The 25059-nt window shown below is 40.3% G+C and overlaps 2 protein-coding genes across 2 annotated transcripts; one reads left to right on the top strand and one right to left on the bottom strand.

Moving 5' to 3' along the window:
- Positions 1-411: 411 nt before the first annotated feature.
- Positions 412-1580, bottom strand: LOC149926321 (uncharacterized). The gene is made up of 6 exons (XM_090157668.1): positions 1351-1580; positions 1217-1285; positions 1064-1156; positions 656-994; positions 518-595; positions 412-457 (listed from the first exon to the last, which is right to left on the bottom strand). Exons 1-6 carry the CDS (start codon positions 1377-1379, stop codon positions 412-414), a joined length of 654 nt encoding a protein of 217 aa, XP_090013794.1. The 5' UTR covers positions 1380-1580.
- An 11541-nt stretch (positions 1581-13121) lies between these two features.
- LOC149926320 (baculoviral IAP repeat-containing protein 7-B-like) lies at positions 13122-13640 on the top strand. The gene has a single exon (XM_090157667.1). It carries the CDS (start codon positions 13122-13124, stop codon positions 13638-13640), a length of 519 nt encoding a protein of 172 aa, XP_090013793.1.
- The last annotated feature ends 11419 nt before the right edge of the window (positions 13641-25059 follow it).

Below are 25059 nucleotides of genomic sequence, written 5' to 3'. Positions count from 1 at the left end.
CGCGGATTTCCCGCGGTCTTCTTCGGGACTAACGAAAATCATTTTTTAAGAAATGTAAAATAAAAAATAGGCCAAATTTTAGCTTACATTGACTCTTGCTGCTCTTCGTCGGATGACATTTTTGGAAATGAAGCCAGAGAATTCTAGCACTCGAGGTCAAAAAAAAGATGACAATGAGCAAGTCGAGAGAAGGGGGGTGTCCGCAGGGGTTGAATCACCCACACCTGCAAGTAGAAACTGCCGCGGGCCAAACGGCGAGGGGACAATACCCGACTTTTTTTCCATAGAAAGGAGTAAAATGGTGGAAATAGATGTCAAAAAATAAGCTTACTAGGATTTATTTAAAAAGACGCTTTTTTCGAAAAAACATTTTTTTATTGAAAAACAATTTACAAGAAAATATAAAGTTTTTTAAATCCAAGGAGGCGAAACAGGCGGTGAATTGAGGAGGTCAGAGCTGTAAAAAAAAACATTTAGTTTTTTAAAAAAATATACTTTTTCTAAAAAACGAACTTACGAAGGTATAATTGGAGGAGAAGGAACGGCGACTTCGGGGTCGATAAGAAAATTAGGGATGGGCGGCGGCGCGATTAAACTGATTTCGAAAAAAAATGTTAGAACCCTTAATTTATATCTGAAAATTAAAATCAAATACCCCAAGTCCGCGGCGAACGCCGTCTCGGCGAAATCGCCCGCTACCACCGAGGTGACATGGGCAATCGCGGCGTTCTGGGCCGCCCAGGCAAGATCGACCACCACCTGGAAGTCCAGAGCGGTGGCTTGAAGGGAAGGCGAATCATGGTGATCAACCGAAAAAAGCCTAAGAGAGTCGCCCATGTTACGTGTCGCATTAAATGCACCGCGTAACACGGCGGCCAAGGAGATTAAAGACGCCACATAACGGTGGTCGCCCGGAATAACGGCGGGGAGAGCAAGGAGTGCCGGTGGTGGTGAAAGAGCCAGCGGAGGCGATGAGGGAGATGATGAAAGCGGGCTTTAGAAAAACAAAATGATTTAGGATATTTTTTTTAAAAAGGGGTTAAAGATTTTTTAAAAAACCTACTCGGGAGAAATTATCACCACATCAGGTGACGAAGGAAGGAGAATGTTGTCGTTCCATTGAGAAAAACCCGGAACGGGGCTTGCAGGTGAATAACTAGGTAAAAAAAAATATAAATTACAATAACGAAAATATATAAAATATCAAAAAACTCACGAAATAGAGGTAAGAGCCTCCAGCTCTTCCATAGAGGAGGAATTCGAGGATGATGAAGAGAGTGAACGACTAGATAAAATTTAAAAAGTTAGAATTAAAATAACCAAGTGAAATAAAATTTGAAAAAAACTTACCAGCGTTTTCGGGAATTCCCGGAGGCCATATTTTTTTTACTGGACTTGTTCTGACTATCGGTAAATTCGCGAGGCTAGATATACCGGTCATTTTAAGGGGCGGGGTCGAAACCCGGATGACCTCTGGGGGTAACCCTCTAAGGAGTTTCATTGGACCCACGCTTAATTTACCGCTAGAGATTGTCACGAAATCTAGACAGTTTTCCTCACCAAATAAAATCGCCTCCGAGTTATTGAATACAACCGGAGAGTTTACGACTTAAGGTTAACTTTCAATAAAAGGAGGAATTTTTTATAGCGGACGGGGAAAAATACAAAAGACAGGAATGTTATTTTTTTATACAATGTCACGATTATTATTTCTAAAGCGAGATTTTACGAATCAGAAAAGCTGTCGATGAATTTAGGGTCGTAATACGAGCGGTTCAAATTCTGAGTAATGGCCTTGTTTTTCAAAAAACCGTGGGAAATATTTTACCTGAATAATATTACGACTTGGATAGACACGATTCATTTTTCCACCCCCCTTCATGTCTGGAATACCATCCCCCGATGGGAAGGGGGGTCTTAAAAGCGAGACCATAAATAGACCCGGGACCCGATTAAAAAGTCCCATTCGAAATTTTTTAACCGAAAAATATGGAACTAGATTTCCTTAACGCACTCCGCGATTTTAAATCTGATACACGCCCGGTAAGCCTTGATTTCTTATACCGGTTCTTTTACTTTTTGACTTCGTTAACCCTTTGCCCTCATGAATTACCGCGTGAATTACCTAAATGTTTGAAAGATTTGGAATTGGTACGCGTTTTTATTGAACTTATTGACTACCTTAAACTTATACCTCTAGCCCCGCGAAATTGTAATAATTTAAGAGAATTGGAATCGCTAATCGATAATGTCCCATCCGAGATTAAAACCCCGACCTTCTTAGCTGAATGCGAGAAACAACGCGATGTATTAAACGAATTCGAGGAATATGTCGACTTCGATTACAATTGGTCTAGCCAATCAAACGATCCAACGGTCACTCAACCACGTGAATTACCGGTTAACCCCGCCCCCGTTGATGACATTTCGTTAGACGCCGATTTCCCGTTCTCAAATAATTTATGGATGTCCCCGGTTGAAAAGATATCAGATAACGAGAGCTCTTCCGCTTCGAGTGACGAGATAAAATTCATAAAATGTTTTAACCCTTCGGAAAAATCACGCGGATTAAATACCCCCGAAAAAGAGATTACGAATACCAAAACATTTACGGACGATTTTTCACTCCCAGTGGAATATTCACAATTTGAAAAAACTTTACTAATCAGGTCGAGTCCCGCGACGCCCCCTCTAGAAATTACTCGACTTTCCCCGAAAAAAAGCCCAGAATGGGGGCACTCCAGCCTATTCTCGCAATTTTCTCAGCTTGAAAAAGCAATACTAATTAACGGCAAAGCCGAAACCAGCGGACATTCGGTAGACCTCGAAAATATTATCCCTAGCGCACCCGATAAATGTCCTTCAAGGCGGGACCTTAAACCCTCAAAGACTTCCCTACTAGAAGATATTATTAGAGAAACAATCGGGGCTGAACTTGAAGGAACGAATATTTTTAAAAACAATGATGAAACGGGGGCCCCGGAAAACAATTTAGACTCGCTTAATGACGACTTATTTTTACCGTCTGAAGAAGAAAATTGGTTAGCGGAATTCCCTTTAAACGAGACGTCAAAACTCCCAGCTGACAGCCCCGCGACACGTGGCCTAGCTATATCGAGCGGTTCTCCGGGAGCCTCCGCGCGCGAGGAGGAGACGAGAGAGTCACTCCTTGCCTCGCCAAATATAGGAGCGCTATCGCCATCTGGCGTCGACGGCGCTAACTATTTTAATAAGGAGGAAAATAAAATTTTAAATCCGGAAGTAGATACTTTTCTCGGCTTGAATAATATTACGGCGGAATTTCACGAGGGTTCAAGCGTTAATAACCTAATTCCTTCTAGAAAAAGGAGATCTTTTTCACAACTTCTAACCCATAATAACTCGGTTCCTGAAGCGGATTTAGGGTTAGATTCGTGCCGACCCGGGACTTTCCCTCAAACTAACGCTGTATTTCTTAGAGAGACTGTTTCTCGCGGCGATTCGCATACCCACGCCGTTACTCGTAAAATTAGATGTCTGAATCCGGAAGTAGAAACCCCACCCCTCGATTTGAATATTACGCCAGAATTTCACGAGGGGCCAATCGTTAATAACCTAGTTCATTCTAGAAAAAGGAGATCTTCCTCGCAGCTTCTACCACTTAATTTAACGGTTCCAGGGGAAGTTTCACCGGGAGCCGGGGCTTCCACTAACGCGATATTGATTAGAGACGCTTTTTCTCGCGGCGATTCTCCATGCCCGGTGTTTTCGTCTTCACCGCGTAAGAACCCGGATCCTTTTCTAGATCAAGCGGGGCCATCACATAAAATCTTGAAGTGGGATAGCGAAAGTTCGATTTCATCATTTAACTGGTATTCGAACGAAGATATTCCTCCTCTTTTATCGCCTCTCCCCGCGGACGATTATGATGACGTTCCACCGCCTCAAGCATTTCAACTCGATGAACTAGAGATCGACCAACCACTCCCGATTCAAGCTGGAGGTAATCAACCGGATATCGCTCAGCCTCTTCAAGCACCCCAACCTGAAGACCTTCCTGCTCTTCAAGAAGAGGATCATCTACAGCTCCCGCCACTTCCGCTTCAAGTCATCGAGGCTCCGCCCGTTCAACAAGATGGCCAGGGTCTTCAGCTGGAACTACCCGCGAATTTTGAAATTATTCAAGATGGAACGAAAGAATACCCGCTATTCAATCTCGTTGGAAGATACGTTGAAGTGCGCTTCACCGCGGATGTAGAGCTCGGGATTACGCAGTTCGTGACCTTTATTTTCGATCAACTTCTCGATGACGACCAAGTTCAAATTTCATGTACCTCGGAAGTTTTCCCGGCGCGTGTGCTCGAAATTTCTTTCCGCCAGAAATCGCAACTCCAGCCCGGTGATGTTTTCGATTTACTCGAAGGCGAGATCTATCTGGATGAGCGGGATGATTTCTGGAACTCGCCAATTTTATTCACGTTAAACGTGGTAAGATTACCTCACGGAGGATCTCTGAGGCGACGCGGACTTAAAAAGCATATCGATTACATACGCGATAAAAGAAGTTTTATCTCAGTCCAAAACAAAGACTCATTGTGTCTCCCGCGAGCATTAATTATTGCTATCGCGTATTTAAAGAAAACGCGAAACCCCGGAAATAAAGAATATTTCCAGGAGTATAAGGCTTTGTACAAGGCCTCTTCGCGAAAACAAAGGGAAAAAGCCGAAGAGTTACGCGTCGAGGCGGGCGTTTCGAAACGCGAATGCGGGGCTTTCACGAGTTTAGTGCATTTCCAATTTATTCTCTCTGATTATCAAATAATCGTTTTTGAGGTTTATAACGACAGACCTAGGGTTTTATTCCAAGGGGAAGGGGGGAACTCCGAAAAAAAACTTTATTTAATTTATAATCAGAAACATTATGACGTAATCGCGAAATTGACGTCGTTCTTCGCCACTAATTATGCCTGCTCCATCTGCTTGGTCGGATACGATAAATTGGAACGCCACAAATGCGCGATTTTCTGCAAATCCTGTTTCAGACATCAGAAATGTTCCGGCGAGCTAGTCAAATGCGCCGATTGTTTTCGCTCCTTCCACGGACTGGAATGCTTCCAAAGCCATCGCGAATCGGTTCCCTCCCTCTGTAGTCAGGTTAAAGTGTGCAAAGACTGTTACAAATACGTGGACTATCGCTCTAGGGAAACTATCCATTTTTGTTCGGAAGTTTTCTGTCGTATTTGTAAAAAGCACGCGCCGCATCCGCACCTTTGCTTCGTCCAACGAATTAAAGACCACCCCGAGCCTGACATGACCAAACGAAGATTAGCACTAGGGGGCGTCCCTTCGTATTTGTTTGTGTTTTATGACATCGAGTCGATTCAGAATAAACAACACGTAAATAAAAAGGGGGCGTTCGAGCATGAGCCGTTCCTTCTAATATCTCAAATTGTATGCCCCGCGTGCATCGACGAGCGAGACTCCAACTTCGATTGCGGGGTCTGCATCCGCTTTAGCTCGCGACAAAAAATATTTTACGGAGGAAATGTTGTGGGAAAGTTCGTGGATTATATCAGAACTTTAGCGGATATTAAAAAAATTTACTTATTCGCTCACGCCGCGAAATGTTATGATCTCCAATTCGTTTTCAAAGCGGTTCTTTCAATCGACGAGACCTTTGTGCCCTTCGTGATAGTAAACGGGACTAAAATTCTCTTCTTTAACTGTTTTAATTTCAATTTTCTCGATTCCTATTCGTTCATCCCCATGGGACTCGCCGCGTTTAGGAAGACGTTTGGACTAGGGCCTTCCATGGATAAGGGTAGATTCCCTCACCTTTTGTTTAATTTTGTCGAAAATAATTTCGATCCCGCTGACCCCGTAACCACTAATTATTCGACCGAGAAGGGGGATAAATTTCCGCCCCTCGAAGCGTACGGGGCTAACTATCTAGGGGTAAAGGAAAGAGCGGCCCTTCTTAAATGGCACGGGGAGCAAATAGCCGCGGGCGGTCACTTTGACTTTCTAAAAGACGCGATTTCGTATTGCACGGCGGATGTCAATATACTCCGACTGGGATGCGCAACGTTTAGACGTGAATTCATGGAAATCTGCGACACTGACCCTTTCCGCGCTGCCATCACACTCCCTGGCGCCTGCAATTACGTCTTTAGGAAACGCTTTCTCATTCCTGACACGATAGGGATACTCCCCCCCGGAGGTATGAGAAATAGGGACCGACAATCAACCGCGGCTTTTGAATGGCTCGCCTGGGAAGAAAAACGCAGGGGTATAAGAATAGTGTCAGCTATGCGGGGGCGGGAGGCTATGGTAGGTAAATTTAAAGTGGACGGTCTTGACGGAAATGACGTTTACATGTTCCAGGGCTGCTATTTTCATGGGTGCGTTCGCTGTCAAGTAGTGGGAAGAGACAGACCTCTATGGTCAGATCCCTCACAAACGTTCAACCTCAGGTACCAACAAACAGTCAGGGTCGTTGCTCAACTCCGGAAACTTAAGAAAAACGTTATAGAGATCTGGGAATGCGATTTTTACAAGCTTCGCCGTCAAGCGAAGGATAAGGCGTTTTTCGAAAAAGTACGCGCCATGATAATTTCACCCTTGAATCCTCGAGACGCGTTTTTCGGAGGGAGAGTTAACGCGACAGTCCTTTACTACAAGGCCAAAGGCGATGAACGCGCGTTTAACGTCGACATGCTTTCACTTTCCCCGACTGTCAACCTTCTAGATAAAATACCAGTCGGTCACCCGAAAGTTTTACTAGACGCTGATGATTTACGAGATCTCGATTCGCTGGACGGGTTAATTCAGTGCCGCGTTCTCGCCCCTCCTAGACTTTTTCACCCTATTCTACCCATGCACTGTAATTCGCGACTTCTTTTCGTTTTATGTGGTACATGTGCACGTCTAAGATTTCAAGGACGGTGTCCTCATTCCGATCCCGAGCGGGCATTCGTGGGGACATTCGTTTCCGACGAACTGAAACTAGCCGTTTCCAGAGGTTACAAAGTTATTGAAATGTACGAAGCTTGGCATTATCAAACATCGCAGTATAACAAGGAGACCCAGGAGGGGGGCTTGTTTTCGGACTACATCAAGACCATGTACAAAATGAAGGCCGAGGCTTCGGGGTTTCCAGTGGGGGTCACAACCCCCGACGAAAAAAAACAAATACGTCTCGGATTTCGAGGACCACGAAGGCGTTAAACTCGATCCCGCGAAGATCGTGTTAAACCCCGGTAAACGTGCCGTCGCGAAGTTAATGTTAAATAGTTTTTACGGTAAGTGGGGACAACGGAATAACCTCGTAAAAACCGAGATCATTAAGGACCGAGAACAATTCTTTAAACTATTTAATGACCCGAATATCGAAAGGAAAAGTGTCTTGGCGATAAACGATAAGACGTTGCTTGTCAAATGGGAACACCTCAAGGAAATCGATCCGGCTTTGGCCCATGTAAACGTAGTTTTAGCCTGTTATACCACCGCTTTTGCCCGAATGAGGCTCTATACTCATCTAGAGGCTCTAGGGGATAGTATACTATACCACGACACTGATAGTTTAATATATAGATCACGCGATGGCAATAAGCTAGTGCAGGAAGGAACATTCCTTGGGAATATGACGGATCAATTATCGGAATTTGGTCCAAATTGTCATATTACCGAATTTTGCTCGGGCGGCCCGAAAAATTACGCCTTCCGCGTACTCAACCGCGATACCGGTGAAATTAAGGAGGTCGTCAAGGCTAAAGGTCTCAGGCAGAACTATTCCACTAGAAATTCCATCTCTATGGACTCGTTGAAAGGGATGCTCGGAATCGACGTAGACGCGCCCACTCTCGAGAAAGAAATCGAAATCCCCCATCATATTTGTCGGTTAAATGATCATACAGTGGTAACTGTAAAGCAAGTTAAAAAATATAGGCCAGTTGTCAATAAATTACGCGTTATCGATAATTTCGAAACATTACCGTTCGGATATAAAGAATAATATTTAAAAAAAAAATGACTAGTTCAGAATGAAAAAACATATCCTAATATTCGGGTATAACCCGTTTATAGAATGCCTGTAAAAGGAATTATTGGTTAATTACCCTTATACGCGAAGTTTCGGTATTAACTGTTTTTATCCATCATATTCGAAAGATAAGTCGTTATGGCTTTAAAACTATTAACCTATAATGTAACCCGTATTAGACGATAAGTCCCATTTAAAATGGCAGCATCAGTATTAAGTAAAGAACACCGCTAAACTCATATTTTTATTTTTACCCGAACGGTTTGTTTCTTAAATATCGATGTAGTTTAACTTAGAGACCTCATTTAATAAAAGCATGTTACCGCTGTATGGTCCTTTCTCCGCTCTTCTGAGCGGGCCGAGCGGTAGCGGGAAGTCCGTTTTGATGGCGCGAATTATAAAAAATAAAGATGAAATGATTTCCCCCCCGCCGACAAAAATATTTTGGCATTATAGCGAGTGGCAAACACTTTATGACACTTTAAAAGACTCCGTAGTGTTCCGAGAAGGAGTCCCCAATCTCGATGATTACCCTGGTGAAGAAGGCGAACACATTCTCCTCATCGCCGACGATTTAATGAACGAGAACAATGGTCAAATCGGAGCTTTCTTCACGAAAGGCGTTCACCACCGTAATATAAGCTTCGTATTTATAACCCAGAACATTTTCCCAAAAACAAAGGATGCGCGCGAAATTTCGCTGAACGCGAATTACATTGTTTTGTTCAAGAACCCTCGTGACCAACTTCAACCCGCTATATTATTCCGTCAACTTAGAGGCGCCAATTACCGCTTCGCTATCGAGGCCTATCTCGACGCGACCAAACGCCCTCACGGCTATATTCTTATCGACAATAGGCAGGAGTGCCCCGATGACTTCCGTTTAAGAACGGATATTTTCCCCGACGAAACCGAAATGGTCTATATCCCTAAGAAAAAAAAGTAGGGAGTATAAAGTCAGCGGAGAGGAAGAAGTCCCTATCCAGTTCGAAAATGCCGGCCCTGGTTGCCGGACACAAAGATTTTCTCTCGGCCCTAGGTAGATCAAATTTTAAACAACGACGCGCTATTCTCCATCACGCTAAAAAACCCTTAATTGATGCTATTGCTGAATGCTGCGATAATACTTTGAAAGGGAATTTAAAGTTAAACCCTTGTCAGAAACGAAAACTAGCTAAACAAAAGAAATTCATTAGACAGGTAGCCTCTAAAAAAGTAGCCTGGCGTAAGAAGAAATTAATTTTAGTTGAAAAAGGTCACGGGATTCTAAGTATTCTCATCCCCACCGTTATTTCAGCCCTCAGTGGGATTTTAGGTCGTTCTTAAGGAAATAAAAAAATGTACGCTCAAAAGTTAGCCTTAGTCCCCCTCGACTCGTTAGGAAAAAATAATAATAATAATAATAATAATAATAATAATAATAAAAATGTTCTCATCCCCTCTCGAGATACCCCTCAATTTTCGTTTCCACATCCGTTAGGGTCCTCCGTGGATGAATTAAATAATAGCATGACCGACGTACTCAATTCCAATCTTGACATTAGGGATAAAGTTAAATTATTCGAGCAGATGTTCCATCGATATCAAAACATTAAGGATATAGCGACGAAGCCAAAAAATAGAAATGAAACCGGGCAGGACACGGCCTTCTTAAATCTCGTTCCGATTCAGTTTAGAGCGAGTGCGAAGGACTTAATTAGCCGATTGATTAGCTTAGGCGATAAAGTTTCGTGGTCGAGTGAAGGCGAGTTGTTTATAGATCAAACGCGCGTGCCCGGGTCAGATATCGCTACGCTCGTAAGTTACGCCGTTGGGGCTATAAATAGAAAACGAACGCCTCCCCCCACCGGTTGGAACGAGTTCGACGCCTTGTTCACGCCTACGTTATCATTCAAGAAAACCATCCCGCGAGTGAAAAAGAAGAAAAAAATTACATTTTCGGCGAAACCTAGAAAAGCATCAGTCGTTCGGACTCCGCTCCAATTTAAACCCCGGGACTTATCGAAAGGGGTTATCAATAGAGGCGCGAAAAAAAGGAAAACGGAACAACCAATATGGGAAGAGTTTCTAACCCCGAGGCAGTCTTGAAAAAAATTTATTACGATCCAAAACATCCCGCGAGTTTCGACGGATTGGAAAAACTTTATCAGGCCGTGAAAGACAGAGGTATTCCCCGGGAAACGGTAGAAAAATGGTTAACGAAGCAAGAATCGTACACGTTACATAAGACCGCCTATCGGAAATTTAAAAGGAGCAAGGTTTTCGTAACTAATATTGGCGACCAGTTTCAAATGGACTAGGCGGACATGAGAGACATTTCCGAACACAATTCCGGCTTTAATTACCTACTAGTATGTATCGATACATTCTCGCGACGCGCGTGGGCAGTCCCTTTAAAAAGTAAGAAAGCCGAAGACGTAATCGCCGCGACCGAGAAAATATTCGCGGATCTCACCCCTCTTAAAGTGCAAACCGATAAAGGGGGGGAGTTCACGGGGAAAAAATATCAGGATTTCCTTAAAAGTAAAAAAGTTAAATTCTTTACTAGCGAAAACGATACAATCAAAGCGTGTATGGTCGAGCGACTAAATCGTACGCTAAAGGCTAAAATGTATAAATATTTCACTGCTAATAACACCTATCGATACTTGGACGTCCTCCCTGATTTAATTCGTAGCTACAATACCACTAAACATTCCACTATAAAAATGTCACCTCTAGACGTGAAACCGGATAATATTCTGAAAGTATTTAAAACAATTTACAAGGAAATCCCCGTGAAAAGCCGACGTCAACCTAAACTTAAAGTCGGTGACTTTTGTCGTATCAGCAAATACAGGGGGGTCTTTGATAAAGCCTATCCCGGTACCTGGTCAAAGGAAGTCTTTAAAATCACCCGCCTCGTAAATTTAGACCCGCCCCTTTACACGATCGAAGATTTAACGGGGGAGGGAATAAAGGGACGTTACTATCAGGAAGAACTGCAATTAGTCGCTAAACCTCGACTATACAAGATCGATAAAATTCTCAAGTCTCGGAAACGCAAAAATCAGGTCGAATACTTTGTCAGTTTCGTAGGATATCCGTCGAACGCGAACTCGTGGGTCAAGAAAAAAGATGTATGTGAAAAGCCACGTACTGCTCACCGGCGTTTCAAATACGAGTCTCGACAATGTGTGGCTGGGACCGCTCCCTCAACGCGTTATTATCGGCCTAGTCTCGCATACGGCTTGCGCGGGCGATTTTCATAAAAATCCTTATAACTTTCAACCATTCGGGTTAAATTTCTTATCTCTCTACGTTGATTCGGACGCGGTTCCGAGCAAACCTCTCCAGCCCAAGTTTTCCCAGAATCAATTTGCCCGTGAATATTACACCTTGTTGACGGGGACTAATATACATTTTAAAGATGATGGGAATAGTATATCGCACTCAGAATATCCGAGGGGGTATACTCTATATGCCTTTGATATCACGCCTGATCTTTCCGCGAGTGACAACTCTCATTGGAACCCCGTAAGACGGGGACAGTTACGTATCGAGTTGGGATTCGAAACCCCGCTCACTGAATCGGTTTCGGTCGTTATTTACGGGGAATTTCATAGTTTAATGCAAATAGACAAAGACCGCAACGTGGTGATTGATTATTAAAATGAACACATTAGAAATAAACGAGATCCTCGGGCATTTACCCGGGTATCAAGGTGCCTTTGCTTCCGATAGACTCCCCGAATATATCCCTTCCTTCCCCGCCTCCCTGGTCGTTAACCTCGATCCTCACGACGGGCCCGGGACTCATTGGGTAGCTATTTACCTAGACGCTTTCAGGAGGGCCGGGTACTTTGACTCGGCGGGTCGTCCGGTGACCCTCCCCACGATAAAAAAGTTCCTGAGAAAACATTCCTCGAAAATACTCTACAATAGACGTCGTCTACAGGCCGTGGGAAGCAAAGTTTGCGGACAATACTGCGTGCTCTATCTGGAACATCGCTATAGGGGGCGGAGTTTGACCTCCTTCGCTGATAGGTTCACGAGGAACCAATGGAGTAATGACAATCGCGTGGAGACCCTATTTAAGAAGCGGATTTAACTTACCTTGAGTCAGAGGGGGTATCAGCCAACAGAAACATCATGGAAAGACCGCTGGTAGTTGTCGATTTTGAATTCTTACTCGGCGCGAAATACGAACCGGTCGTTAAAGAAGTTGCCGTCGCGTTCGTCGGGGAGTTTCCCCTAGTTAAAAGTTTATTCGTTAAACCTCCGTACCACGGTAGCGGTCTTTCTCACCACGTAGCCCGGCAAAATCAATGGGTCTTTACCCATATCAACGGTTACCTCTGGAACCACGGCGATACCCCTTACATCGAGCTACAACATCGGCTCAAGGCCTTAACCGAGGACTCCGAATTCGTTTACTGCAAGGGAGAGGAGAAATGTCACGTCCTCAGGAAACTCATCCCCCAAGAGGTGATCGAACTCGGGGAAATCGGTTGCCCCAAGGCCAAGGACATCAGCATCGACCAGAACTATCGGTGTCGGTTTCATCGACGAGGGAGCCCGACGCTTCTCTGTGCGCGGGAGAAGGCCTGCCGCTTTGCCAAGTGGTTGGAGACCCATCACCAGACGGCTCCCTCGCCGCTCTTCGAGGAAGACGAAGGATTCTTTTAAAACTTTTCTTTATAAAAAAACAATTAATTATTTTTCGAACTCTTATGTTTTTAAAAAACCATTACGTAATTTTCTCAATTCGCGCGCGTATTTTCATTTCGTATCATTTTTCTTATATTCAGTGTTATCATTTTTTGTAATATCTTCCTTTGCGTTAATAAATGTTTCGTTCGAATTTATGTTTTATTTTTCAACATACACGCTTAAACTCGTAAGGGGGGATGGGGGGAAAGAGAAAGTCGAGGTTTTTTAGTCGTCTAGTACCGGGTCATTCCCGAAGTCGGAGAAGTAAGAGGTAGACGCTTTTTTTTGTCTTAAGATGAATTTTGAGAAAAAAAGAATCGCTAGTTTCAAGAGTTTTCCCTGTAAGTTTTTAAACGTGAGGGAGCTAGCGAAAGCGGGTTTTTTCTACGTCGGTCACCGGGACAGCGTAATGTGTTTCTCCTGTCAGCGTGTCGTCAAGGACTGGACGGCCGACGACGTCCCGTTACTAAGACACGAAAAAGAGTGTAACTTTTGCCCGTTCATAAGAAATGATTTTTCGGGGGATGTCCCAGCCGTGTCGATGGAGCTTGAAGGGTCAAAGCCGATGCGATACGAGATCGCGCGAATTCGTTCCTTTACTAGAGGATTGAATAATATTAATAATAAGGAAGGTTTGCCGATTGATCCTTTAAGGGAAGCTAGGCATTTATCCAAAGCTGGTTTTTTTTTTACGAATTTCAAAGATTGCGTAAAATGCTTTTCCTGTTCTGGGGAACTAATGAACTGGGATAAGGAAGATAGTCCGTTCGAGGAACATTGGGAAAATTTTCCTCATTGTAAATTTCTTATTTCGAGGGCAAGAAGTGGAAATGTAAAGCATTTAATAGCCGCTGAGGATATCGTAGAAAAGGACAACCAGTTGAATTATTCGACTTACCCCGAATCACGATTAATATACGATTTTTAAACGAAATAGTCGAAGTCTTAGATGAAGGGCAAGGTCTAGACATGCCCGGGGAATAATAGATTTATCCCGAGGAATTCGAGAGGGGCCGCGTGATAATAGACTATTTTTAGGGGGGGCCGTTCACCCCTCAGCGAGAGATGGAAAGAGGGATTTACCCTCCCGCCTCGGTTCTAAGGATCATTCGATCGGTCGCGGACGAAGGTGATAGACACCATTTTTACTCGACTTCCGTTAAAAAAGATGCATTTTGAGAAAAATAGAATCGCTAGTTTCAGAGGGTTTCCATGTAAGTTTCTAAACGCGAGGGAGCTAGCGAAAGCTGGTTTTTTCTACACCGGGCACACTGATAACGTCATGTGCTTCTCTTGCGAGAGGGTCGTGAAGGGGTGGATGACTAATGACGTCCCGTTGCTGAAACATATCGAGCAGAATCGTTTATGTAAATTCGTAAATGACGAGAATACGGGGAATGTCCCCGTCCTAACACTGCCGATAGACGATAAAGAGCAGACGGATGAGACGGAGCTAAATCCTATGCGCCATGAGCTTGAGAGAATTCGCTCGTTTAACAAGGGATTCCCGGTTAATATCATAGATGGTAGAGCCTTAGCTCGGGCCGGGTTTTATTATTTAAATTATAAAGATTCCGTTAAATGCTTCGCGTGTGAGGGTGAACTTATGGCTTGGGAAAAAGGCGATAGTCCTTTCGGTGAGCATAGGAAATATTTCCCCCATTGTAAATTTCTATTAGGGGAAGAATGTGGAAACGTAGCTCATTTTATAGCTGACGAGGATATTGTAGAAACTAACCAGCCACCTTATTCTTCGACTGCCGAGAAAGCCATAGTATACTGTTTTTTAAAAGAGGTGGTTGACATTTTAGAGGGTGAAAAACGGAAACGACTGGAAACCAAACATTTTTGCACAATTGGATAATAGGTTTCGGAGGCCGTGTGAATCTCTTTTCCCCAACTTTCTCACGGTTTGAGAAATTCCTTCATTCGGGGTCTCTCCCCCCCTAGTTAGAGATTTTTCCCCGGGATTTTAGTTCGGTAGGAATCATTCGATCGCTAGTTTACGAAGGTGTCAGACTAAATTTTTAACTTCCTCTAAAAAAAAATGAATACCCTGGCGAAACGAGTCGCTAGTTTTAAAAAGTTCCCGGTGGAATATATGGACACTCTCGAACTGGCTCAGGCGGGCTTCTTCTTCGTAGGACATAAGGATATCACTATCTGCTTCTGGTGCGACGGTCTGGTGCGGGATTGGGAGCTGGGATCTAACCCCTTACATTGCCACACCGCCTTGTTCCCCGAGTGCGAGTACGCCAAGCTCGAGTTCGCGAAGCTACAGGAGACCTACGATGCCCAACTAGGCCCTATGAGGTATGCGGACGAGCGGTTGAAGACTTTCACCAGTTTCCCGCTAGAGAAGCCGTGCCACATGGAACTCACCAACGCGGGTTTTTTCTACACAAACTTTACGGACTACGTGAAGTGTTTTTTCTGCGGTGGTGAGATCGGAGATTGGGGTGCGGAAGACGATGCCTTTCTGGAACACGGGAGACTATTTCCCGATTGCAAATTTGCAAAAAACTATTATTGCGGGAACGTCTTTTTAAAATCATTCATGCTCAACATCGCGTAAAATTTGACCTCGTTCCCGTAACTTTCTTTTTCCTCGATGTAGAAGATCGAACTAACTATTCCTTATTAAATAATTTCCATTTTAAAAGAAGAATCTCCCTACTTAATAATATTTTACAGCCTATTTTATTAAAACATGTACAGAAAAGTGTAATAAAAAATGATTTAGTATAATATTCGTCTCGTTATTTTTTTCCAATACATTTTAGGTAAAAAAGATAGGTAAGTGGAGGTATCCATATAGATAGGTAAGTGGAGGTATCCATAAAATGAGGTGAAGTTAGAGGGCTCCATAATTTTGGATCTATAAATTCGGTGAGTCTATGAAAATCGCTCCATAATTTTGGATCTATAAATTCGGTGAGTCTATGAAAATCGCTCCATAATTTTGCTTATCTATAAAAAAGGTGAGACCTTATCTATAATTCTGCTTATCTATAAAATCGCTCTATAATCTTGCTTATCTATGGCCAGGCCTATTTCTCTAGGACTATGGTGAAGACGGATTTGTCTATTAAAGTACCGCCGGGCACGTACGCTCGCATAGGTACGCATTTATCTTCCTATTTAGTTAAGATTATTAGTTCTGCAAAACTATTCCTTTATCGAAAAGTCATCTTAGTATTGTTGCTGTTACAGTATAAACAAAACGATAACCAAAACTAAATCCTATTCCACATTTTTCTTTCTTATGGTGAAGGACGAGGTTTTTCTTGTAGCATTTACGGATGGAGTTTCAAAAGAAATCTGGAAAATTCGTTCGCTATGTCATTTTCTGTTCAGCTGTAGAACGAATAATCGTAAACTTATCATTTCAGGGTAATTAAAGCAAATTTAAGCTGCACCACACAATCTTCGCTCCGATAAACGTAGGTATGCTCTATCCAAACGCATACAGATGGAAATTAAATTTAAAAAAATTAGATACGCAGACAGAATAATATAGGCACGCTGCTTAAATTATTTATAATATTTGATAAAAAGTACACTGGTTGTTTGCGAAAACATCTGCCACCTTTAAATACTATAAATATTATTTATTAAACAGATATTAAAAACATTATTATTTATTTTAATTTTCTTTCCAGAACTGTTTTATATACAACTTACTTATCTCTTAATCATAGTTTCGTAGCTTTGGAAAAATTATAAATATTGTAAATTTATACAGAAATTATCTCCAAATGGTTATGGACAGAATATTTTACCCGACGAGGGATTGTACACTAACTCATATACAAATTACGACGTTAAACCGAATCAAAATTTGTAAAATATTGTAAATATTTTAAGTCAATAAAGAAATTAAGAAATGTTTAAAAAAAAATATCTTCTATTTTCTACCATAGGCACCTTTTATTTCGATAAATATTTCAGTATTGGTATTTATATATATTATTTTTATTTTAATATTAAATCGCACAATTTTTACAGGACTTAAGCTAGTCAATGGTATACAACATTACAAAAGTTCTTGTGGTACTGATTCACGATGTCAATTATTCTAGATTTAGTTTCGAACTGAGAGACTGTTTAAACTATAGTTCGCGTGTTTCACTGTATCTTTCAAGTTCTCTGCTCTCTTCCAACTATCTTGCGATATTTTAAATCCCATTATATCTGTTTTTTACATCTTTAACTTTATTTCTCAGTACAATTTCTCGTTGATTAGCTTCTTCTAAATGCTTTCTTATTTCTTGTACGTCTAGCCACGTCTCATTGTACTTTTCCACTATTTCACTCGCTTCTTCAAATGTATTGAAATGCATACTTTTATAAGTAACAAAACATAAATAAAAAGTTCAGAAATGCTAATATTTAAGTCGTCCGAAGACTTTTTCTCTCTTATTATGGTTGGTGTTTCAGTAAAAACGACACTATGATGCGTAAACGTTCGGTTTCTACGGTTTATAGTAATATGACGGTTCAATTGTGATTTAAACAATGGACACGATTAAAGTGTACATTTACAGATTTTTGAAAGTAGAATTTTCTTATCAAGGAGATAAACACTTAATCAAAGATAATAAAAACTTTCAGGGGAGCACACCGCGCTCCGCTCAGACCCACCCGAGGTTACTTTTATCTCAGCGTGAGAGAACTATATCGTGTGGTGGAAGTGTAAGTTAAATTTGCATAGAGTTTTGCTGGATGAGAGTTCTAAATCAGGAAAGGCTGAGGTGTACGTTAAATTTACATTTTAATTTTTTGCTGGGTGAGAGTTCTAAATCAGGAATGGTTGAGAGTTAAATTTCGATAGAGCTGGGTGATAGTTCGAGACTATAGAGATAAGTTTATAAGATAAGAACTTGATATCGCGCGTGTGTATTTACTACGAGATAATACCGGTATATAAGACGCGTCGGGAGAGACAAAAACATCATTCCGTTAGCTTTTATAAATTATTCTTTAAAGAAAGCAAAGTGAAGTAAGTAAGATTCGCAACTATAAAGTTGCATTGTATATTTTATAATAAAAGTTGTTCTTTCCCCTAGAAGATGCCGTGCATTATCGATGATAACTTTCTTCGTGCGAACGGCGAGTACGTTGTACAAGAGGTGGCATTTTTCATAACGGAAACAGGAGAAAATGGAGTCTTCCACTTCAAAGCTCCGTTCCCATACGGAGACTTAACTATCAACGATAAACGTACATATTAGTGGATTTCCCGTAATATTTGCAGTCTACTGTGAAACGATGGGGAAGATGACTTATCAGGTGTATTCTCGCTCATTTCCGATAAGTCGACGAAGTTTTATGCCAAGGGCTCAGAAAAAAGTGTAATTTTTTCCAAACTCTTAAAACGCAATGTGGGAAACTTGGAAGATAATGGATGTTCTAAATATAGTTATCTCAATAAATTAGATTTGAAATTTAATTGTAAATATCACACTGGAAATAAGAATTGCGCCTTGTATAAGCCGCGGCAATTAGCGCAGTTTTTCAATGAAAGTAGTAAAACCTAATAAAAATTGTTTATTCCATTTTAAATATTTTTTTATTTAAACATTTTGATCGGCATACTATCAATTAATACCGCTAGAACCGAAACCTCCACATCCTCTTTCAGTTTCATCTAACATTTGTCGATTAAAGAAATCACGTATAAGTCTTTTTTATGTAGATATTAAATTGAATAAAACTTACATTACATTCTACAGCTGATTGGTATATAATACATTCACAAATCAGTTGTGCTATCTTATCGCCCCTCTTAATTCTATATTTGGAATTTCCATGGTTGATGAGAATGACACAAACGTTCCCAGTATAGTCTCGATCAATTACACCCGCAAGTACATCGATGCCATAATGTAGCGCAAGACCGGAAGCTTCTAATATTAACTAAATAGGAAGATAAATGCGTACCTATGCGACCGTACGTGCCCTGCGGTACTTTAATAGACAAATCCGTCTTCACCATAGTCCTATCCCCAACACCTATCACATAATCATTAGCGGATCTCAAATCCATACCGGCCGACTGTGTAGAAGCGCTTGTAGGTGTAAACGCAAATTCAGTTAACTTAACGAAATTAACTTCTATTATAAAAATGAGAGAAAGAATAACTCGTTTTTTGAACGTGAAATCCTTATATACAGGTTCGGAGGAAAACCCAAGTGTTTTCCAATAACAATTGTATATTTAATGAGCTTAATAAAATGGTTCGGATTAATATGAGATTATCTTTTGAAGCTATTTAAAATACTTAATACTCTTTAAAAAGGAAACTACTTAAACAATGATTCCACCATTTGACGAAGACATTGGGGCTATTTAAAATACTTAATATTCTTTAAAAAGAAATCCACTTTTATATTTAAAAAAGAAATCCTCTTAAACCGTGATTTCGCTATTTGACGAAGACGTTGAAGTTAATATTCTTTAAAAAGAAATCCACTTAAGCCATGATTTCACCATTTAGTGATAAATTAATTAATTTAATTGGAACGATTGTCCTCTCAAGTGATTTAGTTTTTTTTAGTATAAAAAGCCGCGAATCCTCATTAAATTTATTTATTCTTTCCCTATTATCGAGTGAAAGTAACAGTAGCAGCATCATGGGAGAAGCAACACCAGTAGACATGAAAGTGACGAAGCAGGTACTTAGATTTTCGGTACTTAAGGAAACAGTTGAGGGAAAACCAGATTTCCGATTTACCTTTCGAGCACTTGAAATTATAGTTGAAAACTATCAAAATTGCTATCTTTTAAAAATTGATGTTAACCAAAGTAAACGCTACATCGACGTGCATTTAGCTACGCCCGTCAATATTAAGAAACTTTTTGAGCAAATGGGACCGAACTCAAATTTTTTTTATTAAGGTAGGACCATTTTCTAAGTGACATTCTAAAACGCGTTTTCATTAAATCTCAATCATTCAGATTGAACGTCGAATGGTTGGGCTATCAATGGAGGAGGCGGATCAGATGGAGAAGGTACGAGCTCTTCGCATACCACCTCCGCTGCACCCGACGATGAGTTTGAGGACTATATTTCCCCAGCGTTAATTTCAGCAATCAACGAAATAAATTCACCCTCTTCACCAGGACAGGATGGAAAAAAGAGACGCCCGGAAGATTTGCAAAACGACTCTAAAAAATTAAAAAAAATATTGTAAATAAAAATCTTGAAAATATTATAGCTTCAAAAACATTATCTTAAACTTGAAATAAAAAAATGATTATGATGAAATGCATTTATTTGTTAAGTGGTGGTTTAATTAAAAGAAGATTAAATATTAGCGGTGTATAAGGCTCTCATACAAATTCTCCGTTTTCTAGATTTGAGGTTTGCTTTTAAGCATCACTGTAATCAAGAAAGAAATATAAAAACAGTTCTTTTATTTATATGATAATGATATTTTTTGCTCACGGTACAAACAATTTTACTAATAATGACTTCACAAACTCTTTTCTCCAGAAACAATTTACCTGAATATATAGAATTAATTACCGAATAGTTTAAATTATTTATGGCTTCTGAGAGGTGTAATTCAACCGTCAGATCCCACTCCATCATTAAACAATCATGCTTTATTTGGGAAGGGTGGTCTATTTCACAACCGTAACATTTTTTCACTATATAATCACGAATTTGATTCTCTACATTTTGACTAATAAGATTATGAACAAGTTTAACCTCGTTGAGATAGACGTTAAGTTCATCGTAAACATCTATAAGTTTATTCCAAGAAGATCTGGCTATAGCTAAACCTTCTTTACTATGGAAAAGCGTCCCGTATGAGGGTCCAGTTCCATGGTACATTTCTCGGATGTCAACCATTTTCAGGTCACGGTAAATACACAGTTTTATCCGTCTAGTTTTTGATCCTTCGAAGAACCATGTAGAACCGTTAGCAGATTCCGTATCGAAGAATGATGAGATGTCTTCACGCTTCATCCACAATTGTTGGAATTCATGTTCGGTTAGAGTAATCCCACTTCCGCCATCCAACACTCCTAGTCTTATTTCACATTCGGTGAAACTAATATCTGGCAAACTGCTGCGATTTATAGCGAATGGGTATATTGATAAAATACGATTTAAACGCTTTATTTATATTGACGGTCTAATATTAGAACCTGTTTTACGCTATCATGTAATTAAAAGTAAAATAAAATTGGAAATGTATATTTCTTGTTTTTAATTGCTTATTGCCTAGAGTTTAGAAATTAAGGGGTTCGGAAGCGATAGTGGAAATTATGGTTAACGAGGGAGGGGAAGGAGTAAGAGTAGAGAGGGGTAAATTCCATTCTCCAGAAATCTGCGCGAGGAAAAATCTTGGCGATTATATTTCGGTGAATGGGGAGAGGAAGCTGAGAGAGAATCTTGGCGAATGGGGAGAGGGAAAAGGGGGAAGGAAGCAGTGAAAAAATTTTGGCTGTTACCGTTCCGCAAATGAGATATCAGATTCATTATCTCATTTGCGGAACGTTCACACCTTTCTCTAATATAATTTATTCATAAATATTTTTTGAAGTACAAACAAGAATAGTAACCTAAGCCTACACACAAGAAACATCTTTACTCTACTTTAAATCCAATCAAATCTATTTCCGATATGTAAATAGATGGAAACATGTTGCAAAAAATCTTTTTCTACTTTTAATTGGTAAAATACAATTCCAAATATATAAGTATAAAAATACGACAAAAACAACTTACCTATATTTTAGTGTTTAATTAGTAATTTCATTCATTGAAAAAGCCTTTACAATTTTTTGCCTAATTTGCTAGTATTATGCTAAAGCCTTAGCATATTTGTCCGTAATGTAACCGTTTTTCCTTACCATACAATTTATTTATTCATCCCGGGTAAACGCTTATCGTTCACTATTGGAGAAAGCGTAGCTGCTGGTTTAGATTTTAAGTAGGCTTACACTAGAAATTAAATTACTTATGTCAGGAATTGCCAGGTTTAATACAATAACACTAAAATCAACATATAACACTTGAACACCTTAACTCAAAATACCTATAAACAACTTAAACCCTAACGTTTCCGCCCTCACTTCCACACCCTTCGGTATTTCAACTAGAGTCAACAGCAATACTTATGTGTTCAGTTCTCAGCATCCCTTGGGTCGTTCTCAGTCGTAACCGCACATATCCGAACACCAATTCTCGCGGCTCTTGGCAGCTTGGGCGTTCGCGTACTTCTCCTTGAACCTTTTAACTGTCTTATCGCAGACCAGATCGTGTTTTTTCCGCGAAGCACTGGCGTCACCAAGGGGCTGAACTGATTTCACCCAATCGATGAAAGGGATCACTCCCTTTCACCGGGCTCGCATTCTTTCAATTTGGGACGCATTGGGGTGTGAGGGTCATAGGTCGAAAGTTGTTTTTCGGCCTCGTAGAAATATTTAACAAGGCTTTTCAAAATTGCATCACACTGGCAATCGGTTTTTCTTAGAAAAGACGGTAAAGATAAAAGACACTGTTAGGAGCGGGAGTACATATCGGTTCATTTATTAGAAAAAGGGGATACTTTTAACCTAAAATGGGAAACTAGCGCGAAGGGCAGAAAGACCGCAGCTAACGCTTTCAAGCAACAATAAAGAAAAGGTTTTATGACCGGAAAGGCGTGGGCAGCGCGGGACCCCGAGGCCTACGGAGTCATCGCGTCCCTTCTAAGAATGTCGACGTTTTTATGGTTCCAATTACTCGACCAGCGAGGGATTCGCATTTGAAACCCGCTTCAAGAAACTATACTATAAGGGCTATTCTAAAAATAGCCAATTCTTTAAATTATTCAAGAAGCTAGAAAAAGTCCAGAAAAGCAACTACTATTAATATATTATTTGTTAAAATTGGAGTTTAATTAGTATACCTACTAATTTATGTTACATTAACATATTTTTTCGTGTGTGATTCGATGATATTTCAGTTATAGTACGAACGTTTCGACGCTGCGGGTCGCATACCGAATGTGGAATGAAACGTAATGTCGTTTTGCACCCGTCGCGTATCCAGCTTCACCTACAACAATTCAGCGACCCGCATATTAGCTAAGATAGAAGAAACCACCTACGGACTGTGAGAAGGATGATAAAATACGCGAAAAAGTAGATTATTGGCTAATCTACTTTTCGCGTATTTTATCATCCCGCATATTAGCTGAAAATAACGCTAAAAAAAGTTAATTTAAAAAAATTGATATCTCCGCGAATTTCCATTTCCGCAAAATAATTTTGTATTAGAAAAGTTCAGTATCGTCCAGAGTTCCCAAAAAAATGCGTTGGTGTGTTGATATTTTTGCCGAAGTTTGATGTTTTTTTCTACAGTAAATTGCTAATCCCTTGCCCCTGATGTTCAAAAATGGTTCAATTAATTTTGTAAATAATTTATCTTTCTCTGAATACTTAAGTGGTGGCAATAGATCAGCCCATAGTTTTTTAACATCATTGTTACATTCTACAATTCCTTTCGCTTATTCCGTCCTATCCACATTACTGCTATTGACATTTATTACTTTAGAATGTAATGGTTCAACAAGCAAATTAATTTTCTCGAAGAGAAGTCCACAGCATTTAGCTATAATTTGCAATAGCGGCTATCTTTCTTGACTGCTCCGATAGGGGAATACCTCCTTTGAAACAAATCAACGGCAAAAACTCAATTGTTGATGGAATTTTTTCAATATCTCTTCATTTTTCGTCATTCGGCTATATTTGGAAATTTATTTTCGGCAACTTGGCATTTCCTGTGAACTTTTAGCTATCTTGGAAACATATTCCTTACCCACATCATTCCTTAACTCTTCTGAAAATCTTCTGAAGAGTTCAGCAGAGCAATATAATAATTCTCTTCCTCCGGCTCCCTAGACGTGTGAAAAGTCTGGCGTCGAGTCGACTGAGATGAAAAAGTATTAAGCTGCCTTCAGTTGCTTCACAATTGTGTTTAGAAATCTTGTGGCCATTTAATCAATAATCGAATGTATTACTAGGGGATTTAAACCAACTTCCGTTTTTAGGAAATTCTTTCAGTCCATGGACCATTCAGCGCCGGGCCCTAGGTATATAGCCCAAACAATGAGTGCTGTTCCTGCTCTCATTGTATGCAGGACAAGCACTTGCATAGATCAAGTGCATGGGCTTAGCGCTAAAATATTTGTGTGCCTTTTGTCGATGTTAGAGAAATGGTTTAATAGTGAGAGTTATCATAAATCCATTGGGGACAGAATTCGTTTTGTCACGAGACATTTAACATAATTAAATTTATATTGTAAGCCACAACAGAAAATGATAATGTAGAAATAAAAGTGATATCTTAATTTTTTTAATTGACAATCTGATCTCCTGCCCATTGAATGGTCCAGCTTCTTCATTTTTACCAGTAAGTGTTAAGCTAGAATCAGAGGACTACAACACACTGCAATCGGATTGATTTTGAGCAGCATTCTTCTTTTGCAATTAACCGGCCAATGTGTCAGTGTCATTTTCTCTCTCTCCATGAATAATTTGGTGTTCATCTGCAGAAGAATCTGAAGTACAATACTCTGTCATCATTTGATTCTGAAGAGGTAAAATTATCAGAAGTACTTTCTTGATTGTTATCTGCAGTGCATTTATCACAGCCACTGGAATTTTCATGTCTTCTGCCATCAAAAGTAATGTCTCCTTGGCCTTCTTAGAGTTCAAATTCACTGTCATCATGATTCTTCTACCAACATTATCTTTAAAATCACCTTCACTACTGCTGTTGTAATTTTTATTACCATCATCGCAACGGTAACTACGATCGTCCAATTCTTCTTCTTTGGCTTGGTACTGTATTTCCACACCCTTGGCTTGATTCTCAGCTTCATTATCCTCAACTTGGTCCTCGGTTTCACTAACTTGAGTTTTATTATTTATTTCGCCAACTACCACGCGATTCTTTAATAGATCAATGGCTTGGTCTGTTATTTTAAGTTCCAAGTCAATCGCACTAATTTGTTGAGTAGGTAACCAAATGAAGCTATTGCAATAATTTTATCCCTCATCATTTTACCTGGACCTGAGTCAAGTTCATTATGTTCTAGATGAAGGATTTTGCTTAAAACAATCAAGATTGGAGCAGTTCATGCGAGTTGTCAGTGATATTTTCATTGGCCTTGATTGTCTTAGTATTGTCATTTGAAGTAAAAGCTCGATTTTCATTATTTTGAGACACTGAAACTTTATCAGGGTTAAGCCGCCGTTTTCTTAAAGGGGCTCCAAAGTTCGGTGGCAAGATGTGTGTAAAGTCAGTAAAGTGCGAAATTTACGGTTAACTCTGCCCGCCCTG

Source organism: Leiobunum rupestre, chromosome 9, assembly GCF_980474605.1.
Source record: "Leiobunum rupestre chromosome 9, qqLeiRupe1.1.hap1, whole genome shotgun sequence".
Taxonomy (NCBI): Eukaryota; Metazoa; Arthropoda; class Arachnida; order Opiliones; family Sclerosomatidae; genus Leiobunum; species Leiobunum rupestre.
The sequence above is the reverse complement of the archived record's forward strand: the minus strand, read 5'-3'. Positions and strand labels throughout refer to the sequence as shown.

Coding starts and splice junctions, on each gene's coding strand:
- LOC149926321 (XM_090157668.1), bottom strand. CDS start 1,379: ATGGCCTCCGGGAATTCCCGAAAACGCTG. Junction 995..1,063: donor GTGGTGATAATTTCTCCCGA/GTAGGTTTTTTA, acceptor GTTTTTCTAAAG/CCCGCTTTCATCATCTCCCT. Junction 458..517: donor TCTCCTCCAATTATACCTTC/GTAAGTTCGTTT, acceptor TTTTTTTTACAG/CTCTGACCTCCTCAATTCAC.
- LOC149926320 (XM_090157667.1), top strand. CDS start 13,122: ATGTGTTTCTCCTGTCAGCGTGTCGTCAAGGACTGGACGGCCGACGAC.